The sequence below is a fragment of the Nansenia antarctica genome, assembly GCF_963989245.1.
Source record: "Nansenia antarctica genome assembly, chromosome: 18".
NCBI lineage: Eukaryota > Metazoa > Chordata > Actinopteri > Argentiniformes > Microstomatidae > Nansenia > Nansenia antarctica.
Window position 1 is genome coordinate 21,750,916 of NC_137691.1, and position 16,664 is coordinate 21,767,579.

The following is a 16,664-nucleotide window of genomic DNA, read 5'->3' on the forward strand; positions in this document are numbered from 1 at the left end:
GGCGTGGAGAGTCGTCGCCATGGCGTCCTCTGTGGACCTGTGGGCTCTGTAGGCGAACTGGTATGGATCCATGTTGGGCGGGAGGCGTGTGAGTATGTGGGCCTGGACTAGTTTCTCGAAGCACTTCATGATGATTGGTGTGAGTGCCACCGGGCGGTAGTCGTTTAGGCAGCTCACCGTGCTTTTCTTCGGGACTGGGATGATAGTTGAGGTTTTCAGGCAGGGTGGGATGGTGGCCTGGGACAGGGACTGGTTGAAGATGTTGGTGAAAACCCCGGCCAGCTGGTCGGCGCAGTCCCTCAGCACCCGTCCCAGGACGCCATCCGGCCCCAAGGCTTTCCTGGGGTCCACCGCCTTCAGCACGCGTCTCACTTCATGCTCTGTGAAGGTGAGGCTGCTGAGAGCTGGAGAGAGTGGTGTTTGTGTTGTGGTTACCTCCGTTCGCCCCTCGTCGAACCGGGCGTAGAAGGAGTTCAGCTTTTCCGCCAGCAGGGGGTCGTCCTCTGCGGCTGTAAGCCTGTTGGCTCTGAAGTTTGTCATGTGCTGAACCCCCTGCCACATCCGCCTGGAGTCGTTGCTCAGGAAGCATTCTTCAATCTTCTCTCTGTGGTCTACCTTGGCCTCTCGGATGCCGCGCTTTAGGTTAGCCCTGGTGGTGCTGTACAGCAGTGTGCCCTTCCCTGCGAAGAAGGCGTTGTCCCTCTCATTGATCAGTTTTTGGACCTTCCCAGTCATCCATGGCTTCGTGTTGGGGTAGACCCGGACCCGTTTGTCCACGGTGACTGAGTTGGTGCAGTTCACTATGTGGTTCAGAACCGACGACGTGAACTGTTCCAGGTCCTCATGCTCATATTCCTGCCATGAGGTGTCATTTAGGCAGATCTGCAGTGGAGCGGACCCTTCTGGCCAGGTTCTGACAGTCTTAGTGATGATGGGAGCACTTTTCCTCATGGTAGTGTAGGCTGGGATCAGGAGGATTGACACATGGTCAGACATGCCTAGATGAGCTAGCGGTCTAGCCTTGTAACGGCCAAGCTCCACCTGCTGCGTTGCGTCAACTCGCCATCGACGTTGCGTCAACTTCCCGTTGTCCAAGCTCCACCTGCAGCGTTGCGTCAACGTTGCGTCAACGTCAACGTTCTACTCTAGCTCCACTGGCATTTTTTGTATACGGGAGTAATTTCACCCTTGACTGCAATATGTCCACAACCATAACAACATCATACAGAACATTTTCCAATCAGGGTAATATTTTATCTACATATTCCCAAATAGATAGTTGTTAGTTCAGTAGATGTTCAACTAACTGTCAACAACATTTCAACTAACTAACCACTAATCCTAAACCTTGCCCTAACCTTAAATCTAACCCTATCCTTAACCATAAATCTAGTTGCATATCAACAGAGTTGCAGTTGATAGTTTGAGCAGCTGTGGATCATCTATAAGGGAATAAAGTCATGTGACCCCAGTCAAGTAGGAAAAGTCTTACTGTCATATGCTCCACCGAGCGCGAGGAGAGCTCAGAGCGCGAGGTTATTCCAGAGACGTTCATAGCGGGAATTTCTGGATCAGGAGAGCACCTACATTCTCTTACATCTCTTTCATCAATTATGGGTACGTATAGCTTAATTTATCCACATCTGCGTCGTCCATTCCTGCAACAAGAGTTCACCACAGGTGCGGTGATTGACGCCCCACGGCGCTCACCGTCAAAAATCAAACTTTTTTGAAAGTCTACTTTGGACGCAGCCATCGGACGCAACGCTGACGCAACGCAACGCAGCAGGTGGAGCACCTTTCATTGATTACAATGCATTTGATCCCAATTTCGGACGCAACGCACATTAGACGCAACGCTCGATGGCCATGGTGGAGCTTGGCCGTAAGCACGCTTGATGTTGGTGTATACCTTATCCAGTGTTTTTTCTCCTCTTGTTGCACATTTAACATGCTGATAGAACTTGGGTAGTACTGCCTTCAGGTCGGCATGATTAAAATCTCCGGCTATAATGTGAACTGCCTGTGGGTCCGCGTTCTGTTGACCACGGATGACGTCATATAGTCGCGCCAATGCTAAGCTACCATCTGCATTAGGTGCAATGTAAACGCTTGTAATATACACTGCATTGAATTCCCTCGGGAGGTAAGTGGGTCGGCATTTAACAGTCTTCCAGGTTTGGGGAACAGTGGCTACTTACAGTTTTCGTGTTTAAGCACCAGCTATCCTTCGTAGATATAATGAGCCCACCTCCGTGGGTCTTTCCGCTAAGCAAAGTCCGATCTGCCCGGTGAAGGGTCCGTCCTTCCAGGCTAACCGCGGAGTCCAGGATAGTGTCATTTAGCCAGGTTTCAGTGAGAATAATCACACAGCTATCTCCCACGATGTTATTTTTGGCGACCTGTAGTCTCAATTCGTCCATCTTATTAGCCAGGGACCTGACGTTGGATAGGAAAATACTCTGCAAAGCTGGCTTATCCGGGCTACGTCTCAGCCTAGCTAGCAGGCCTCCCCTTCCTCCTCGGCGTTGTTTACGGTCTCGCCTCCGCCGCTTGCGCCTGAGGGCGGGGATCGCGTAATATTTTTCACCCGGCGACCGCGCGAGGTCGAATGGGATCCTGTGTTGTTTCAAGAATTCCGCCGTTACAGTCCCCTCGTTTTTCGCACCAACTTCTAGTAAGTCTAGTCTGCTGTAGGTACTATTTACACAACATTTCCCAATACAGTAGCCTATGTGCCCCAGTGCCTCTTCCCATGCGTGTGGCTATCGTAGTGTACAAACTAGGAAGTTGCGCTGAGTATCGTGTTATTGCCAACCAGTTTGGAGTCCACAAGTGTACCGTGAAAAAAATCTGTGTTCTGCAAAGGCATGGTCAGTGATCAGTCAGCTGGTAAATAACCCCATGGAAAGCTTATTATTATAAGTTAATTAACCTGCTGTAGGCTACATTTGTACATTTGTAACCTACTTATTACAGGACAAATTTTTATATGTGATATATATATATGTTATCGAATTGGATATCCGTGGCTTTTATTGTATAGAGGCCTTTTGCCACCTACTAGTGAGTATACTGTACATTCTGACTTTTATTGCGAAGATGTTGCAAATGTGCGTGTTTTGTTTATCTGCTTCCGTTATGATGAAGCTCTCGTCAAGTTTAGCAATAGCTCGTCACGAAAAGGGATAACGTAAAGAAAGAAAAGGTTAATGGACCCGTATATGAGGCCATAGTTCTTACTTTATTAGTTTATAGAACGTATTACATGCGGACCTTCACAGTTTAATGATTGTACCAACATGCAAAAGGAAAGAAATAAACAAGTAAAATACCAGCAGTAAGTTTTCAAGCTATTCATATACGGGGATCCGTTACACAGCTCATTCAAGTACCCAGAGTTGAAGAAGCATGCGTGACAGCAGAGCGATTTGAGCAGACACACTTCCTCCCACAAATAATTGGCTGTGTGGATATCGTATGAATGAAGGAGAAATGACCACAGCATTGACAACCTGTCATGCTAGCCTGCATGCTAACCTTAGCAACAACATGACACGTTTGGCTTTTGAACTAACTAACTAACAGACGCTTTGGATTACAATAACATGATCGATGTATTCAACTCCGATAAGGTAGGCAAATATGATTGTCTTTTTCCCCCGCCGTGGAATGGTTATGATTTAAAGAGTTCAGCTCTTTTTGAATGAATATTTGTTGTAAAGGCCAGAAGACACTAAACGATTTCAGCCACGAATTTGCTGCAAGCCATGTTTTCACGTCAAAGTTTACATATCAAGGTGAGCGAGGAGAATCGAGCATGCGCAGACGTGACGGAATACTCAGATAAGAGTCATATGCCGCTTAAGGTGTTTACATGCCACAATAAGCGGCTTCGAACAGGCGGAAGCCAGGGTTCATGAGCGGAGTAAGCGTTTACATGACACTTGCCCAAGCGGCTTATTGAGCATACGCCGGTATTAAGCGGCTTATGGTGTGCATGTAACCGCAGTCTGTGTTACATCATGCATTCATAATCCTCCCAACAAGACTGGCACAGACACAACACTCCAACTACATTACCCAACATATATTTCAATTTTCATAGAGAATTTGTTGATGGTGCTAAAATGTGTCCAAATCAGATTATGAACACAAACAGCCGTCTGCCCCACTCAGTGTGTGATGGGTTAGATCAGAGCATCAGAGCATCAGAGCATGTAACCCAGCACGTCTCCTCCAGGCTTTACAGACGGACGTTTTAATTTTTTTATAAAGTTCGAGTCCATCTGTCAAAAAAAAAAAAAAGCTTAATAAATGTCTAAATGGCTCTTCCTAAGATCTGAGAGCTACTATACCGTTTTAGACTTGATGAAAGGCTCCTGTTGTCTTGTGTGTAGACGGGTACCTCTTTGAAGTTGCATAACTGTCCTCCAGCTACTTTACATTTGAAACCTAGCGTACCTGTACAACAGTTGTACTTTTCAACCTTCGCTGTAACATTCTCAGTGATTCATGAGGAAAACTTTTCATCTCCCTGAGCCTGTGGGAAAGTGATTCTCAACTAGACTCTCTCTCTCTCTCTCTCTTTCCCCCCCACCCCCTCCCCCTCCCTCCCTCTCTCTCTCTCCTCTCAGCTGCGAGGGGGCAGTGTGGTGATGGCCCTGCAGAGGGGTGAGGACTCCACACTGTCCAGAGTGGAGGAGGTGACGGTGAACGACGGGGACTGGCACCACCTGCAGCTGGAGCTGAGGGGGGCACCGGGGGCAGCGCCCCGCCACAAGGCCGTGTTGTCCTTCGACCACGGCCTCTACACGGTAAGATCACTCAGCAGACGTACAGTAGGACTGGTGTCGTACGGCAGCATAGACGCAGACAGGAAACGGAGTGTGTGTGTGTGTGTGTGAGTGTGTTAATGTGTGTTAATGTATCTGTTCAGGCGAGTATGGAGGTGGATGCCAAGCTGAAGGGCGTGAAGCTGAAGACTGTGACTGTCGGGGGCGTCGCCGGGGCTGATGGGAAAGTGCAGCATGGCTTCCGTGGCTGTGTGCAGGTCAGTCGTCACTTCCTGTTCACAGGCTCACCCTCAAACAAACACACATTTCAGTGCCGTGACAGTGTACCGTGTGTTTGAGTGTGTTGCCGGGTGCTGTTCCTCCAGGGTCTGCGTGTGGGTGAGACCTCCTCCAGCCCGGTGTCCCTCAGCTTGGCCCAGGCCAGGAGAGTGAACGTGGAGCAGGGCTGCAGCGTCCCGGACCCCTGCGTGTCCAACCCCTGCCCCTCCAACAGCTACTGTAGCGACGACTGGGACAGCCACTCCTGCACCTGCCTCACCGGTCAGTCTGCCTCCACCGTCACTCCCACCACGGTCACTCCCTCCATCACTACTACCACCACCACCACTCCCTCCATCACTACCACCACCATCACTCCCTCCATCACTACCACCACCATCACTCATCCTTAGCAGCACAACCCTAACTGTACCTTTCACCTGATCTCTCCCAGGCATTCTTCACAAATTTCAATTGTGTTTTTTTTCTCTTCTCCTCTGCTATTAGGTTACTACGGCGATAACTGCACAGACGCGTGTTCATTAAACCCGTGTGAGCACCAATCGGCTTGCACCAGGAAGCCCAGCTCCGCCCGTGGCTACACCTGTGACTGTCCCAGCAACCACTTTGGCCAGTACTGTGAGAAGAAGTGAGTCAAGTGGTATCCCATCGTGATGTTTCATCGTGTGTGTCCGTTCCTTTCGGTGTCTGGACAGTGTGTCATAGTGTCTCTGATCTCCTGTGTGTGTGTGTGTGTGTGTGTGTCTCTCTCTTTTCAGGACTGACCTGCCGTGTCCCCGGGGCTGGTGGGGACATAAGACCTGCGGTCCCTGTGACTGTCAGACAGACAAGGGGTTCGACGCGGACTGCAACAAGACCATCGGGGAGTGTCGCTGCAAGGTGAGCACTCTGCCTGTATACACCTAACCACACCATGTATACACCTAACCACACCATGTACACACCTAACCACACCATGTATACACCTAACCACACCATGTACACACCTAACCACACCATGTATACACCTAACCACACCATGTATACACCTAACCACACCATGTACACACCTAACCACACCATGTACACACCTAACCACACCATGTACACACCTAACCACACCATGTACACACCTAACCACACCATGTATACACCTAACCACACCATGTACACACCTAACCACACCATGTATACACCTAACCACACCATGTATACACCTAACCACACCATGTACACACCTAACCACACCATGTACACACCTAACCACACCATGTACACACCTAACCACACCATGTACACACCTAACCACACCATGTATACACCTAACCACACCATGTACACACCTAACCACACCATGTATACACCTAACCACACCATGTACACACCTAACCACACCATGTACACACCTAACCACACCATGTACACACCTAACCACACCATGTACACACCTAACCACACCATGTATACACCTAACCACACCATGTACACACCTAACCACACCATGTATACACCTAACCACACCATGTATACACCTTAACCACACCATGTACACACCTAACCACACCATGTACACACCTAACCACACCATGTACACACCTAACCACACCATGTACACACCTAACCACACCATGTATACACCTAACCACACCATGTACACACCTAACCACACCATGTATACACCTAACCACACCATGTATACACCTAACCACACCATGTACACACCTAACCACACCATGTACACACCTAACCACACCATGTACACACCTAACCACACCATGTACACACCTAACCACACCATGTACACACCTAACCACACCATGTACACACCTAACCACACCATGTATACACCTAACCACACCATGTACACACCTAACCACACCATGTATACACCTAACCACACCATGTATACACCTAACCACACCATGTATACACCTAACCACACCATGTATACACCTAACCACACCATGTACACACCTAACCACACCATGTACACACCTAACCACACCATGTACACACCTAACCACACCATGTACACACCTAACCACACCATGTATACACCTAACCACACCATGTACACACCTAACCACACCATGTATACACCTAACCACACCATGTATACACCTAACCACACCATGTACACACCTAACCACACCATGTACACACCTAACCACACCATGTACACACCTAACCACACCATGTACACACCTAACCACACCATGTATACACCTAACCACACCATGTACACACCTAACCACACCATGTATACACCTAACCACACCATGTACACACCTAACCACACCATGTACACACCTAACCACACCATGTACACACCTAACCACACCATGTATACACCTAACCACACCATGTACACACCTAACCACACCACGTATACACCTAACCACACCATGTTCACACCTAACCACACCATGCGGCTGGTCGTTGGCAGGGATGACGTGTGAATCTGGACTAGGTGCAAATACTACAGTATGTGTATAACCTCCCTCTCTCTCTCTCTCTCTCTCTCTCTCTCTCTCTCTCTCTCTCTCTCTCTCTCTCTCTCTTCCCCTTCTTTCCCTCTCAGGATAACCACTACCGCCCTGGGGCCAGCGAGGCGTGCCTGCTGTGTGATTGCTACCCAGTGGGCTCCTTCTCCCGGGCATGCGAGAAGGAGAGTGGCCAGTGCCAGTGTAAACCGGGTGTCATCGGGCGCCAGTGCGACCGCTGTGACAACCCCTTCGCTGAGGTGTCTCCCAACGGCTGCGAAGGTGAGGATGACCATGGCGTTGGTTCTACTCTCTTGTCTTTAGACGTGTTCTATGAATAGCACCAATCATTTGATGGATTTATGTGCATATAAGCAGATTTATTTTCTTCTTTTTTTTAAGTCAATACATTTGTGTTGAGTTTTGTGGTACTAAGCCAATATCTTAGACACTCATAGTGTCTGACGTATGACTCGTATCAGAGATTAGGTTACATGTCCCTGGACAATTGAGTTAACAGCTTTTCTTATCTCTTCTCTCTCTCTCTCTCTCTCTCTCTCTCTCTCTCTCTCTCTCTCTCTCTCCTAGTGATCTATGACAGCTGTCCTCAGGCCATTGAGGCAGGGATCTGGTGGCCCAGGACTAAGTTTGGGCTGCCTGCCGCAGTCCCTTGTCCCAAGGGATCTGTCGGTACGATGGCTTTCCGCAGTGTATCAAATTACCATATATTAATGGAAACATTTGACATTTTGCCTTGAACTCCTCTTTCGCTGAGCTCTACTTTTCCTCTATTTCCTACGTTTTCTTTTTCTGTCTTTCCTAGGCACGGCCATCCGCCACTGTGATGAGCACAAGGGCTGGCTGCCCCCCGATCTCTTCAACTGTACCTCCGTCACCTTCACCAAACTCAAGGCCCTGGTGTGTACCTCTCATCTCCAGACGCCCTCGTTATAGCTCTTCTCAATGACTAATGATATACACCCTTCTTTTATTTTTTTGATATATATTATGTTAAGATGATTTCATTGATGTGTGAAACCATAAGCAGATCTCAAGTTTCTAACATCAAATATGGTTTTAGATTGAATGGACATGGTGCTATAAGGGTCTTTTTCTCCTTCCTCTACCCAGTCAGAGAAGCTGGCTCGCAACGTGTCTCTCCTGGACTCTGCAGGTGTGCAGCAGACGGCGGCCCTGTTGGCCAACGCCACCCAGCACACCCAGCAGTACTACGGCAGCGACGTGAAGGTGGCCTACCGCCTCACCCAGGCTCTGCTGCAGCACGAGAACAACCAGCAGGGCTTCAGTCTGACCGCCACACAGGACGTGCACTTCACTGAGGTACGCCACAGTGACACCAAACACACACACGACACACACACACACACACACACACAAAACAACACAGCATAAAGCAGCACAACACAACACAATATACCGTGGCTTAAGGAAACATATGACAGCTCAGAACAGCCCAGATCGGACCTCATCTCTGCATAGCCTAACCCAACACGACACAGAGAGAACATCGACGCTATTAATAAAAAAGGCTGTACAGACGACTCAACATGACATAACACAACCCGATGCCCCGACACCAGACCCTGACGGCATTCTGTCTCACTGCCTCCTCCCTGTCTCCCTGCCTCCTCCCTGTCTCCCTGCCCCCCTCCCTGTCTCCCTGCCTCCTCCCTGTCTCCCTGCCTCCTCCCTGTCTCCCTGCCTCCTCCCTGTCTCCCTGCCTCCTCCCTGTCTCCCTGCCTCCTCCCTGTCTCACTGCCTCCTCAATGCCTCCTCCCTGTCTCCCTGCCTCCCTGCCCCCTCCCTGTCTCCTCCCTGTCTCCCTGTCTCCTCCCTGTCTCCCTGCCTCCTCCCTGTCTCCCTGCCCTCCTCCCTGTCTCCCTGCCTCCTCCCTGTCTCACTGCCTCCTCCCTGTCTCCCTGCCCCCCTCCCTATCTCCCTGCCTGTCTCCCTGTCTCCCTGCCCCCCTCCCTGTCTCCCTGCCTCCTCCCTGTCTCCCTGCCTCCTCCCTGTCTCCCTGCCTCCTCCCTGTCTCCCTGCCCCCCTCCCTGTCTCCTCCCTGTCTCCCTGCCTCCTCCCTGTCTCCCTGCCCCTCTGCCCTCTCCCTGTCTCCCTGCCTCCTCCCTGTCTCCCTGCCCCTCTGCCCTCTCCCTGTCTCCCTGCCTCCTCCCTGTCTCCCTACCTCCTCCCTGTCTCACTGCCTCCTCCCTGTCTCCCTGCCCCCTCCCTGTCTCCCTGCCCCCCTCCCTGTCTCCCTGCCCCCCTCCTTGTCTCCCTGCCCCCCTCCCTGTCTCCCTGCCCCTCTGCCCTCTCAGAACCTGGTGCGCGTGGGCAGCGCCATCCTGTCCCCGGGCACGCGTCCACACTGGGAGCTGATCCAGCAGACGGACGGGGGCACCGCCGCCCTGCTGCGCCAGTACGAGGAGTACGCCAACACCCTGGCACAGAACATGAGGAAGACCTACCTCAGCCCCTTCACCATCGTCACCCCACACATCGGTGAGCGGCTGCTTATGCACATGAGTTGCACATGTGGGATGGGAATGGAATATGTCATTTTATTTACCCAGATTAAGGTGGACAGTGGTGTAAAGGCATGCAGTACAGTAGACTGTGTTAGATCTGTTGGGATTTGAATATGAACATTTGTTATGTTATCCTAGAGGACCAGGATGTCCACCCATCTCTCGTTTGTGGCTGCTCGTGCTGATCTCACGTTTGCCCTGGCCCGTGTTGCGCGTGTGTGTGTGTGTGTGTCTTCTCCACAGTCATCTCTGTGGATCGGCTGAACAAGATGAACTTCGCTGGAGCCAAGCTGCCTCGCTACCAGTCCCTGAGAGGCCCTCGCCCCCTGGACCTGGAGACCGCCGTCACCCTTCCCGACTCCGTCTTCGAGCCGGCCGCCGAGCCCAAGAACCACAGGCACATGGACACCTTCCCGGAGCCCCCCGCACAGAGGAACCACACGGCGGCCAACCGGAAGAGGCGTCACCCCGACGACGCCAGCGAGCAGGAGGCCGTCGCCAGCGTGATCATCTTCCACAGCTTAGCGGCACTCCTGCCGGAAAACTACGACCCTGACAAGCGGAGCCTTAGGTAAGAGAAAGAGAGAGAATGAGGAAAAGCGAGTGATGAGAGAGGAGAGGAGCGAAGGAGGACAAAGAAGCTGGCAGGTGATGCAGTGTTTTATGTTCATGTGTTGTTTTGGGACGGTTTTGTTGTGTCCTCTACCAGGGTGCCCAAGCGGCCGGTCATCAACACCCCGGTGGTCAGCATCACAGTCCACGACAACGAGGAGCTGCTGCAGCACAACCTGGACAAACCCATCACTGTCCAGTTCCGCTTGGTCTCCACTGAAGAGCGCTCCAAACCCATCTGTGTGTTCTGGAACCACTCCATACTGTGAGTATACATAGAGTACACACACACACACACTCACAAGCACACATTTAGCGAAAGAAACAGAGGTCCCTTCAGGAGTAGATTGGTAAACTACGCCCATGCTCTCTCTCTCACACACAACACCCATTTGTACTTTTAGTAAACACAGGATTTTATAGCTCCAGGTTTTCAGGCCGCCGCCCCCCCCTCCCCACAGTGTAAGCTTGCAAAGTAGATGTTATACAAGTTATACAAGTTGTTATTAGTAGTTATACAAGATGGTGTTCAGGTGTCGGGAACAGAACTCTGTTATTATTAGTTATTGACATGTTAGTATGCTTGTTTAGTTATTATTAGTGTGTAAGCTTGCAAAGTAACCCCTCCCTCCCCTCCCTTCCTGTTATCTCGTGTGTGTGTCCCCCCCCCATCTCTGTCATCTTGTTTTCAATCATTGTTCTATTCTGTAATCTTGTTTTTCAATCATTGTAAAGCGCTTTGAGTTGCATCCGTGTACGAAAGGCGCTATATAAATAAAGTTTCACTTCACTTCACTTCAGACAGTGCCTTCAAAACTGAATGAAACTGTTGCTTGTGTTTGTTTCCAGTGCGGGGAATGGCGGCTGGTCAGCTAAGGGCTGTGAAGTGGTGTTCAGGAACACTACTCACATCAGCTGCCAGTGCTATCACATGACCAGCTTCGCTGTGCTCATGGACGTGTCCAGGAGAGAGGTGAGTGGCACTACATAATGTGTTACAACACACCATTAAGTTACACACAGCACATCACACAATATACACCCCTCACAATGTGGTTCCTGGCGTTATAGGCCTCACATTGCTGACCCAGCATTTAGGAGTCCCCCCACAAGAGAAACCACCTTTTACGTTATACAAACACACATGGGAAACTTTACACATGTTTCATATCATATAGTGTCATAGGAACTTGTCATAGACCACTCCAAATAGTGTTTACTATAGCCACTGATAAGCCAAATTCTTCTTTCTGTGTCCTCTCCTCTTCCTCTTCGCGGGGCAGAATGGTGAGATCCTGCCGGTGAAGCTGGTGACGTGGAGCACGGTGGGCGTGACGCTCGGCTTCCTCTTCCTCACCACACTCTTCCTCCTCTGCCTGAGGGCCATGCACTGCAACAAGACGAGCATCATCAACAACGGAGCTACCGCACTGTTCATCGCCGAGGTCATCTTCATCGTCGGCATCAACCAAGCAGACAACCCGGTAATCGCTCTTTCTCCTCTACCTCCCTTACTGTACTTTATACATCCAGTCCCTCTCTACCTCTTTTTCACATTGCAATCTTTTATTTTCCTAACCTCTCCCTCACATCTATACTTGGATTCTCAAGTGTCTGTCAGTTTGGCCTGATTGTGGGGAAAATAGTGGAAAAGATAATCTTAGCTCAGCCTATTTTTAAGCCTGTCATGCCTTTACATAATGATTTTCTTTTTTTCCCTCTCCCTGTCGGTCTGTAGTTTTTGTGCACAGTCATCGCCATCCTGCTGCACTTCTTCTACCTGTGCTCCTTCTCTTGGCTCTTCCTGGAGGGGCTCCATGTCTACCGCATGCTAAGTGAAGTGCGAGACATCAACTACGGCCCCATGCGCTTCTACTACATGATTGGCTGGGGAGTACCTGCCTTCATCACAGGTCTGAACACACATGCACTTGCACGCACACACACACACACACACACACACACACACACACAGACACACATAGCAATTACAGAATTCATTTCTTGGCTGTTGGACTAAGATTATTTCCCTCTCTCTGGCTGGTTTGTTTTCTAGGCTTGGCAGTAGGTCTGGACCCAGAGGGTTATGGGAACCCAGACTTCTGCTGGCTGTCGATGTACGACACTCTCATCTGGAGCTTCGCCGGACCCATCGCCATGGTGGTGTCGGTGAGTCCCACCTCTCCTTGTCTATGTTTTTTTATTTTTTATTTTTTACTGTAATTTATTGTGGTATGTTTTTGATACGGTTGGTAGTATAAATAAATAATGAATACATTTTCCCAGTAGAATTGTGTTCTTAGTAGTGTTGTATAGTATGGACCAGTACAGTGATCCTTTGTGTTGTGTCTACAGATGAACATCTTCCTGTACATCCTGGCCTCCAGAGCATCCTGCTCCATGCGACATCACAGCTTCGAGAAGAAGGAGCCTCCTGTGTGAGTGCCCTGGCACTGCCTGACAACAAACACTTCAGAAACGACACTCTTACTGCCATTGACACATACAGGCGTACTGTTGTACCCCGAGGAAACAAGTTTGCATCACTTTATGTTCCCCACAACAGAGTGCATTGTCTTTCATTGAGTTTGAGAAAATAGAGCTACTCATTCACTGCTGTTGTTGGATCCACTGCATATAAGGTCAAACAAATATTTCTCAACATTTATCTTGTCCTGGACATCCCAGACTAACTTTTTTGTTCTCTTTTGTGTGCGTGTGCGTGTGCGTGTCTTTATCTTTGTCTTTCTAGCTCCGGGCTGAGGACGGCATGTGGAGTTCTCCTCCTGGTCACTGTCACATGTCTGTTGTCCGTCCTCTCAGTCAACAGTGACATGATCATCTTCCACTACCTGTTTGCTGGATTCAACTGTGTCCAGGTAACCTCTCTTAGTTCCTTTGTAACAAACCCCCTAGAACATCAGCAAGTTTAAAGATGCAGGGTGGAACATTCAAGCACTTCTAATGATTCTAAATGATGTTTTAATCTGTAGTGATCAGGGAATAAGATCCCTTGTATTGAAAGAAATATTCCATTGACGCTGCTTTGGTCCCGAAAAGCATTTTGTAAAATCAAATGTCTGTCTCTGGTGGCTGCTTCTTAAAATGTGTGCGGGGGGGAGCATACAGAAACCCAACAGCCACATCTGACACTGCAAGTCCATTTCGGGAGGGGGGGCGGTAGTGAGGATGGAGTTGTTTGGAACCCTTGGTGGTCAGAGGTGGCAGATTTCTAACAGACTTGCGCACAGCACCTTTAATAACATGTTGGTCACCAGCCCTGACTGAACCACTCACTACACCTCTTCTTCTGATCTGTCCATCCCAGGGTCCCTTTATATTCTTCTTCCGCATCGTCTTCAACAAGGAAGCAAGGAACGCGATGCGCTACTGCTGCAGCCGCAAGCGCCCAGATCACATGATCAAGTCCAAGGCCTCGGTGAGTCTCTCTGAACAACACCTTAACGACTCTGAGCATCTTAACATACGTCCTGGGAGGACTCTGTCATCTTCAGTCAACCCCTTTAGAACAGCTGACCAATATAGCCTCAAGACTCCAAGACACGGACGAATCTTAGGCCTTTTGAACAGAGGACATTAAAACTGTCAATAAAAAAACTATTTTTTTTACTTCCCTCCATCTATTTTCCCCTCTCACTCTCAGTCATACAAGTGTAATACCAGCTATATGGACGGGCGACTGTACCATCTGCCATTTGGAGACTCCAGTGTGTCTCTGAACGGCACCCTGCAGAGTGGCAAGAGCCAGCAGAGCTACGTACCCTTCGTCCTCAGGTACGGCAAGGCCAGAGGGACGATGTAGGGCCCTGTTGACACTGCTCTTCAAGGCCCTCTTTGATCCAACTTTAGGAAGCATTATAACACTTTGTATGTTCTGTGCAGTTGTAACAAGTGCTGTTGTCTATTCCAGGGAGGAGGGTGGATTGTATAACAGTCAGGCGCACATCGCTCTGAACGAACAGGGCTCACTCTTCCATGAAACCAAAGAGCATTTGGACGGTAATGTCTCATTCTAATGCCGTGGTCTGTCTTTAAAGGTCTAGTGTGAAGATTTTAGCTTTAGAAAGCTTTGCTAAATGGACATGATAAATCGGTAGCCATCAAGGAATAAGATCATAATCAGACTATGATTAAGAATGTTCACTGAAGAGTGCTGTGTTAGTAAAAAAAAAGTGTTTTCTAAAATCAGGTGTCAGGCAGGACACTGGCCTTCACATGTCTGTCATGTTTGGTGTGTTTATCGTAGCATAAGCACGGTTTTGTGTAGCCAGCTGGGGCAGCAACACGCAAAACTACTATTAGTTTAGTTAGTTAATAGTTAGTTAATGTGTGTTTGTGTGTCTGTCTGTGTGTGTGTGTAGATCATGACTCGGACTCAGACAGTGACTTGTCTCTGGAGGACGACCAGAGTGGCTCGTACGCCTCCTCACACTCATCTGACAGCGAGGACGAGGAGGGGCCCTACCCTCCAGGGGAATGCTGGGAAAGCATGGCCTCCAATGTGGCCAAGAGACCACACCCACATGGTATGTGACCACAGCAAGGTCACTCTGCTGTGTGATCTCACACCTCCTGGAGAATATCTCTCCTGAACTCATGTTTACACAGTCGCATCACACCTAAACAGACACATCAATCAAAAGACCACACCCACACTGTACACAAATACTACTGTCGTTGTCTCATAAAGATATAAAGATATCTCATAAGAGATAATAAAGGATATGATGACGGTGTTCAAATCTCAGTTTACATTTATTATGGATGAGAATGCTTACACAATGTGGTAATGCATCCAAACATGCATATTCATATTCAGTTCTATTAAAAGTGATCTGTGTTTTTTTTTTTACCTAGATAATAACCTGAGTAAGATGTACTGGCCTGGAGAGTTTGTGGGGACAGCCAGTGACAACGAGAGCCAGGGGGGTGCAGACAGGCTGAAGGTGGAGTCACTGGCCAACCCCGACCGTTCTGGGTCAGACGACAGGCCGGGGGAAAGAGCAGAGGGTTATGGGAAAGACAACATGGTGCTGTTGCTGCCCAGTCTGCCCAACCTCAACGCACACCCACAAAAAGGTAAGGAACAAAAAACACAAAACCACCTCTATTACAACATTCCAAATGTTGTTGGCTTTCACCTCATCATCTATAATCTAACGCTCTAAAATGTTGGCGTTGTTAATGAGGTGTGACGTCTACTCTTTCCAAAAATCAGGAATCCTAAAAAAAAAGCAGCTCTCCCCCATCGCAGAGAGAAACGGTATCAACCGCATCCACAACGAGCTGTCGGAGAACGCTCCGGGCCTAGCCTCCTCCCAAGGCTCCTCGTCCAGTGAGAGCAGAGGGGTTGGGCTCAAGCCCAGTTTACCTGATCAGCTGAATGGTGTTGGCGTGAGCATCAAGGCAGGGACGGTGGACGGTGATTCGTCAGGATCAGAGTGAGTATCATTACAATCAGATGTACCAAACATGATCAGGAGCAAAGCACATAACCCGTTTACCCAATAACACAAGCGAGAGCAGATTTAACACAGGACCTTATACAACAGTTTCCTAGAGTCAAAGCAACAGCCTTTGTGTAGATGACATTGCATTTGAGCTCAGTATCAAGACTGATGTATTCAATATGTTGCTTCCCTTTTGGAACATAATTCCTTTTCACCATTCTACCTGTTTTATGTGAAATAGTTGATGATCAACGGAATGTCTTTCTGCTGTTGTCAATGTCTCCCCATGTCACCATTGTCTGTAGTCTATCTCCTGTCCTCCTTTCCTAAGTACCGTAGTGTTGATGTTAGCATGCTGGTAGCCCAATACAAACAGTACCCATCACATTCTCATCAATGGGTTGAGAAGCCAATGTGGAATGATCTCAAAACAACTCCCGTGGCCAGGTGATAAACCCTATTGGGAACAGTGTCAGTGAACAACACTGTAGTTGACAC

The 16,664-nt window shown here is 49.1% G+C and overlaps 1 protein-coding gene across 1 annotated transcript in view; it reads left to right on the forward strand.

Annotated features, from left to right (window-relative positions):
• Window positions 1-16,161, forward strand: part of celsr2 (cadherin, EGF LAG seven-pass G-type receptor 2) — a gene marked incomplete at both ends in the record, with an annotated part of 75,482 nt that extends 59,321 nt beyond the window's left edge. Inside the window, 24 exons of the mRNA XM_080548674.1 lie at window positions 4,638-4,817; window positions 4,940-5,053; window positions 5,162-5,336; window positions 5,562-5,703; window positions 5,834-5,954; window positions 7,636-7,819; window positions 8,126-8,227; window positions 8,361-8,455; window positions 8,669-8,878; window positions 9,874-10,057; window positions 10,327-10,654; window positions 10,793-10,960; window positions 11,545-11,668; window positions 11,979-12,179; window positions 12,434-12,608; window positions 12,752-12,864; window positions 13,051-13,133; window positions 13,448-13,574; window positions 14,024-14,134; window positions 14,360-14,490; window positions 14,627-14,715; window positions 15,078-15,242; window positions 15,574-15,795; window positions 15,935-16,161. Coding sequence (XP_080404800.1) covers window positions 4,638-4,817; window positions 4,940-5,053; window positions 5,162-5,336; window positions 5,562-5,703; window positions 5,834-5,954; window positions 7,636-7,819; window positions 8,126-8,227; window positions 8,361-8,455; window positions 8,669-8,878; window positions 9,874-10,057; window positions 10,327-10,654; window positions 10,793-10,960; window positions 11,545-11,668; window positions 11,979-12,179; window positions 12,434-12,608; window positions 12,752-12,864; window positions 13,051-13,133; window positions 13,448-13,574; window positions 14,024-14,134; window positions 14,360-14,490; window positions 14,627-14,715; window positions 15,078-15,242; window positions 15,574-15,795; window positions 15,935-16,161 — 3,771 coding nt within the window. The remainder of the gene's footprint in view (window positions 1-4,637; window positions 4,818-4,939; window positions 5,054-5,161; window positions 5,337-5,561; window positions 5,704-5,833; window positions 5,955-7,635; window positions 7,820-8,125; window positions 8,228-8,360; window positions 8,456-8,668; window positions 8,879-9,873; window positions 10,058-10,326; window positions 10,655-10,792; window positions 10,961-11,544; window positions 11,669-11,978; window positions 12,180-12,433; window positions 12,609-12,751; window positions 12,865-13,050; window positions 13,134-13,447; window positions 13,575-14,023; window positions 14,135-14,359; window positions 14,491-14,626; window positions 14,716-15,077; window positions 15,243-15,573; window positions 15,796-15,934) is intronic.
• Window positions 16,162-16,664: the final 503 nt, after the last annotated feature.